At 39.1% G+C, this 6,969-nt stretch overlaps 1 protein-coding gene across 10 annotated transcripts in view; it reads left to right on the plus strand.

Moving 5' to 3' along the window:
* Positions 1-6,969, plus strand: part of Tfdp2 (transcription factor Dp-2) — a 124,906-nt gene that overhangs the window by 71,356 nt on the left and 46,581 nt on the right. For all 10 annotated transcript variants that reach the window (XM_005366667.2, XM_005366668.2, XM_013353591.2 and 7 more), the window contains one exon: positions 3,100-3,203. In XM_005366667.2, the coding sequence (XP_005366724.1) occupies positions 3,100-3,203 (104 nt within the window). The remainder of the gene's footprint in view (positions 1-3,099; positions 3,204-6,969) is intronic.

Here is a 6,969-nt window from a genome sequence, read left to right on the forward strand (position 1 = left end):
ACATAGTAAATAAATAAATAAAACACCTAAAAAAAAAAATACAGGGTTTTTCTGTGAAACAGTCCTAACTGTCCTGGAACTCACTTTGTAGATCAGGCTGGCTTCAAACTCACAGAGAGCTGCTGCCTAAGTCTCCCAAGTGCTGGAATTTTCAGGCCAATCTTAAGGGGAGGCATTTTCTCAATTGACATTCCTCTTCTCAGATGACTCAAAATTGTGTCATTTTGACAAATTAAGCAAGACATGAATCTGAGTTCAGCAGTTTAATCCAGAGGAACATCAGACTCTTCCGTGCATTTATAGGCATGAGGCTGAGATCAGTTTATCCACCTGTCAAGTGAGGTTGGAAGACTGAAGTTCAGAGAGGAGAGCTAGTCATCAAGAACTGGAACAGCCAGCTGGATAAAAAAAAAAATAGAAGAGAAGAGGAAAAGAGGAAACACAAGAAAAAGCACCTATTGCAGAGCCCCAATTATGTGAAATGCCCAGGGTGATATAAAATCACCATGGTCTCTAGCCGTGCTCAAACAGTAGTTTTGTGTGTTGACTCCTCCACTGTCCTCTGTGAGCCTACTGGTGGAAAAGCGAGACTGACAGAAGGGTGCTCCTTCAGGAGGAAGCAGCAGAGTGACTCAGATGCCCAATGAAAAATAGTTTCACAGGAGTATTATCAAGTCATATAAAATACTACTGAGAGGTTAACTGGAGTTGAAAGTTGAGACTTGACCTTGGAATCAGCAACTTAATTGAACTTCAGTTTCTTCATATATAAAAGCACCATTACCTTAAGCATTAATGAGATCCTCACGAAAGAAATCATTCATAGAATTGGGGGAGTGGAGAGGTGGCTGAGTGCTTAAAGAGGTGGCTGCTTTTCAGCACCCAGGTTTGATTCCCAGCACCCACGTGTGATCGCTTACAACTGTCAGTAACTCCAGTTCCATGGGATCTGGCACTCTCTGCTGGCGTTTGCAGGCACCAAACATGTACATGGTACCCAGACTGGCAAAAAACAACCATACATATGTGTCTGCTGAGGACTGAGAAGTGTGAGTGTGAGAGACAGAGATTAAGGAGTGTGATCAGGCTCTTTGTTGGTTTCAGTTTTTTGAGACAAAGTCTCACAGTATAGCCTTGGCTGTCCTGAGAATGGAATTCACTCTGTCGACCATGATGGCCTTGGGGAGAAGGTGTGTTTTGTTTTGTTTGCATTTGAAATCACTAAGCTGACCTTACTGCTTCTACTCTGTCTCACTACATAGCTGGGGTGGGGATGGAGTTGAACACTGGCTTAGAATATGTGATGCTTTTGTTTTGACCGAAGCATCTCAAAACAACAGCAAACAAACTCACTAGTAGATATTTTTTCTTTAATATTAAAAAGGCCACAAATAAGGCTAGAGAGATGGCTCAGCTGTTAAAGGCTAGGATCTCAACATTAACCAAAAAGGCCCCAAATCTATCGACTTGGCATTCTGAAAACAAGAGCCTCAGCTGCTTCATCTTTGGTCACAGAAGCTGCTCTTTGAAGCAGGCGGCAGTAACTACAGACACTCCCAGTTTCTCAGAGTGCTGAGAACAAGTAACTGTTTGATGTTCATGGATAAATGGAGCACCAGGCTCACGTCCTCCAAGACTCAGGGAATATTGTTGAAAAAGGGATAGAGAGAACCTTAAGAGCCAAAGGCTGGGGCAGAGTATTAAAGAATGTTGTGACAAGGCTATGACTACCCGTATAAAACCTACACTTGATTGAGCCCATCAGCATTTCATCATAGTATGGGAGAGGGACTCATGAGCTTCCACCCAAGGGTCTATAGGTCTTAATGGTTATTGGAGGAGAGAGATGTTTCTTAAATGGCATAAATCTGGTAAGGTGCCCGTGTTCCTATAAATAGCCTCTCGCCTATAATTCAATTTAATGGATCACAAAAAAATACATGAAATATAATAAGTAATTAGAGTTGGAGAAAGACGAGAGGGTAATGAAGGTCAAGGGAATATGCTCAAATACATTATATGCATATGAGAAAATGTCATAGTGGAAATCATTGTGTATAATTAATGTATGCTAATAAAAATCATAGGTTTTATTATGAATGTACTATATATTTGAATACTTTATGTTCACATTATATTTCATACATTTTTATATTCTATATATAATAAAGGTCAGTTTGGTTTTGTGTACTGTAACTTTTCATTGGAAAACAAATACAAAATTTAGAATCTTGCCTTAGATTTGAGGCAAACTGGCTATAAACAGATTCTCTTGATTTTTTTTTGAAAAAAGGTTTTTTTTTTTTTTTTTTTTTTTTTTTTTTTGGTTTTTCGAGACAGGGTTTCTCTGCGGCTTTGGAGCCTGTCCTGGAACTAGCTCTGTAGACCAGGCTGGTCTCGAACTCACAGAGATCCGCCTGCCTCTGCCTCCCGAGTGCTGGGATTAAAGGCGTGCGCCACCATCGCCCGGCGAGACAAGGTTTTTTGTAACCCTGTCTGGTACTATGTAGACCAGGCTAGCCTCAAACCTGAAGAGCTACCTGCCTCTGCCTCCCAAGTGCTGGGTTTAAAGGTGTGCACCACTACTGCCCAATCAGATTTTTTTTTTTTTTAATGTGGCTAAGTTTAAAAAGCAAGTAACAAAAGAAAATGTTTCTGGTACAATAGCAGCATCACAAGACACATCATATGTAGTACCTGGATAAGACACTCATTTCATAGCGATGCAACTTTTGTAGTTGTTAAGTACACAAACTGTTTTATAAACTTCCTATAAAATACAAATAAGAGTGTTTAGCAGAACTGATTATACTCACTTCAACAAAGAGGTCAATATGTATTTTCAGTTAAGACTTCTTAGTTTTGTTGTAGTTTGTTTTGTTTCTTTGGTTTTTCAAAGTAGGGTTTCTCTGTGTATCCCTGGCTATCCTAGAACTCAGATCCACCTGCCTTCCCCCACAAAGTGCTGGGATTAAAAGTGTGCACCACTATCCCACAGGTACAATATGTCTCTAAATGTAAATTAGCAGCATGGGATAGGAGCATTGGTGTCAACTTGATATTGCAGAACACTGATTTCTTATTTTGCTCTCTTTTCAGGTAACATCTCACTTGTTGCATTTCCAGTTTCCAGCACTCACTCACCAACAAAAATTTTACCGAAAACCTTAGGGCCAATAAATGTGAATGTTGGACCCCAAATGGTAAGAAAACTATCGAATCTTATATTTGACACTTCACTTAGGCAAGACTAATTTATAGTATTATTATGCTGAATATATTTGACAAAATACTTTAATTATCTCATTTACTTTAAATAAAAGTTTTATTTTTATCTGAGTGTAATTGATTAAATATTAATAAGTTTTTGTGCTCTTAATTTTTAAGTTTAACATATTTCACTCTGTGGGTTCTGAATGTGTTTTATTAAAGATTTTCTCTCTTTATAAGGCCTCTCTTTTATTGTTGAATTAACTTGAAATCTATTGTATTCTGTCTGTCTTCTGTTTTCCTTTTCTTATAAAATAACCTTTGTGAAAACCATGTGTTTGCATGTAAATTGAATGATTAACTGAATTTATAAGTGTGCACCACTAAAATTAAGTTGAATTTATAGCTAGAGCTATAGATTTCAAATAAATTTTTTTTCCATTTAAAGGTTATTGTAGATCAGCTCATGCTTGAACTTGCATTGGGAGGCTATGTAGGAAGATTATCACAATTTCCAGGATAACCTATTCACATAGTGAGTTCCAAGTAATCCAGGGAAACCAGGCAGTGGTGGTGCATGCTTTTAATTCCAGTACTTGTGAGGCAGAGACAGGAGGATCTCAGTGATTTCGAGGCCAGCCTGGCCTACAAGAGTTAGTTCTAGTACTGGCTCCAAAGCTACAGAGAAACCCTGTCTCAAAAAGCCAAAAAAAAAAAACAAAAAAAAAAAAACAAGCAAACAAAAAAACCAACCAAACAAAAACAAAACAACAAGTAATCCTGGGAACTGCAACTCTGTCTGGAGGGAGCAAAGAAGGAGAGAGAACAGATAGAGAGGGTGGGGGATAAGTAGCTGGGGAAACAACAATATGCCATTTTTAACTCTAATTCTTTTTTAATTCTTAACTCTAAAAATAATGGATGAAAAATAATTATGTGTGTGTTTCTCTAAAGGCATTCATTCATTCTGCTATCACTCTCAGAAAACCTTGTTTATAATCACAGTTATATTAAATTACTCTTGCCTAGGTTGGTGGTTTGTACATATAAACCCCGCACTCAGAAAGTTGAGGCAGGAGGATTTTAGTGCATTTGAAGCCACGGAAACCATCTGAAAAGCCTACTGTAAGGGAGTGGAGAACAGTTAAGAGAATGGCTTCTCTTGGGAGCTACAGTACTCTCTTCTGTCTTTTGTGGCAGCAGGCATGTAAGTGGTACATAAGCATACATGCAGGCAGAATACCCATTTATAGAAAATACACAAAAAATCAGCCGGGCAGTGGTGGCACCTTTAATCCCATCACTTAGGAGGTAGAAGCAGACAGATCTCTGCGAGTTCAAGGCCAGCCTGGTCCACAGAGCAAGTGCTAGGACAGGCTCCAAATCTACACAGAGAAACCTTGTCTCAAGACCAAAAAAAAAAAAAAAATGTAATAGTGGCACATGCCTTTAATTCCAGCACTCAGGAAGTAGATGCAAATGGATCTCTGTGAATTTGATGCCAGTCTGATTTACTTTTTATTTATTTTTCTAAAGACTTATTTATTATGTGTACAGTGTTTTGCCTGCATGTTTGCGTACACACCAGAAGAGGGCACCAGATCTCATTATAAATAGTTGTGAGCCACCACATGGTTGGTGGGAACTGAACTCAGGACCTTTGGAAGAGCAGCCAGTGTTTTTAACCTCTGAGCCATCTCTCTAGCTCCTGCCAACCTGGTTTATAAAGTGGGTTCCAGGACAACCAGTGTCTTGAAGAAAAAAAAAAACAGAAAAAGGAGAAGAAAAAAAGAAAGAAAATAATTATTCTTTCATGTTCTTAGCATATATCTTCAGGTTAATCAGCTTTTCTAGGGAATGGTCTCCTAGCCAGATGACTGGAAAGTCCAGTTGGATTAATGCTGTTTTTAAAATTATGTTATCTTTTTTATGTGTATAGGTGTTTTGCCTGCATGTATGTCTGTGTACTACCTGTGTGTACAGTACCCATAGAGGCAAGAAGCAGTAATTAGATCCACTAGAACTAGAGTTACAGACAGTTGTGAGCTGCCATGTGGGTGTTGGGATTTAAACCTGGGTCCTCTGACAGAGCAGTTGATCCATCTCTCTAGACCATAGTTAACACTTAAGATTGAGGACAACAGTATGTAATGATTTGGGCAGAATTTTATTTTTCATCTAGAGTGAAATAGAAATCAGATTCTAGTTTTTTGTTGTTGTTTTGTTTTGACCAAAAAGTCAGAGTTTTCTTGTAATGGGCCTCGATATTGCTACTTTTTTGTATGAGAGAGTTCCTTGGTAGTGTTACCAGGGAAACGGTAGGTGGATGTTAGGTATATTTCTTAAGAGGAGCTTCTCCGCTGACGCAAATAATTCCAACCAGACCAAATTAGACCGAATTAAGATGCCCATGTTTAATGCAGTGCTCCCTGGAGGATGGGAGCAAAACCTGAGACAATGGTGCTCCTCTTTTGGGTCTCAGCCTAAATAGCCTGTGAGAGTGGTCCTCACAGCACTTGGCAGTCTTCCCGTAGGTGGAGTCCGGACCAATGCAACTCCCAGGGGAGGGGCTTTCAAAGGTGGATGCCAGGTATTAACAGTGGGGTGTTGCAAGGAGCCCCATTGTTAGTTCCTGGCTGCTCAGCCCCGAAATAATCACACAGAAACTCTATTATTTAAAACACTGTTTGGCCCATTAGCTCTAGATTTGTATTGGCTAACCCTTATATCTTAATTTAACCCATTTCTAGTAATCTGTGTATCACCTCGTAGTCGTTGCCTACCAGCAAAGTTTCAGTGCATCTATCTCCAGCAGCAGCTCCATGACATCTCCCTGATTCTGCCATCTCTCTCCCTGCATTCAGTTTAGTTTTCCCCGCCTAGCTAAATTCTGCCTTGCTGTAGGCTCAAGCCAGCTTCCATGGGCACTTGGAATACAAGTGGTACACAGCCATATATGCAAGCAAAACGCTCATATACATTAAATAAGTAAATGAAATAAGTACACAAATTTTATTTTTTGAGACACGGTCTTATTATGTAGTCTTCATCTCTAGACCAGACTTCCCTCAAACTTAACAGATTCACTTGAGATTAATGACATGTTCCAAATACCTGGTTGGTTATTGTCTTTTTTTTTTTTTTTGCATCTATTTGCTTATTTGTGTGTGTGAGTGTGAGTGTGTGTGTGTGCACACTCACATGCACATGTAGAGGTGAGAGTACTTTGCAGGAGTCAGTTTTAGCCTTCTACCATGTGGCTTCCAGGGATTGAATTCTGGTCATCAGGCTTGGCAGCAACTTCCTTAACCTGCTGAACCACAACCATTTGCCAGCTCTTCTTGTCACTTTTAAGCATTGTTTGGTCTAGTGGTATAGAACAGTGATAGAATACTTACTTCAAATGCGCTAGTCCTGGGTTTAGTCCCCAGAACTGGGGTGGGAGAAGAAACCTAAAATTAAAAACAACTCTTTTTCACCTCTGTTCCTCATTCAGTATTTTTTAAAAGTTTTTTTTGGTTAGAGAATTTTTGACTAGATTATTACTTATCATTTTCTTTTTTACCTTTTAATTTTTTCCTTTTATTGAAAATAGTTTTTTCCTTTACATAATAAATCTTGCTTATTTTTTTAATCTTCTTTCTTTCTTTATTTATTAAAGATTTCTGCCTCCTCCCCGCCACCGCCTCCCATTTACCTCCCCCTCCCCTGATCAAGTTCTCGTCCCTCGTCAGCCCAAAGAGCAATCAGGGTTCCCTG

The sequence above is a fragment of the Microtus ochrogaster genome, unplaced genomic scaffold (assembly GCF_000317375.1).
Source record: "Microtus ochrogaster isolate Prairie Vole_2 unplaced genomic scaffold, MicOch1.0 UNK12, whole genome shotgun sequence".
Lineage (NCBI taxonomy): Eukaryota > Metazoa > Chordata > Mammalia > Rodentia > Cricetidae > Microtus > Microtus ochrogaster.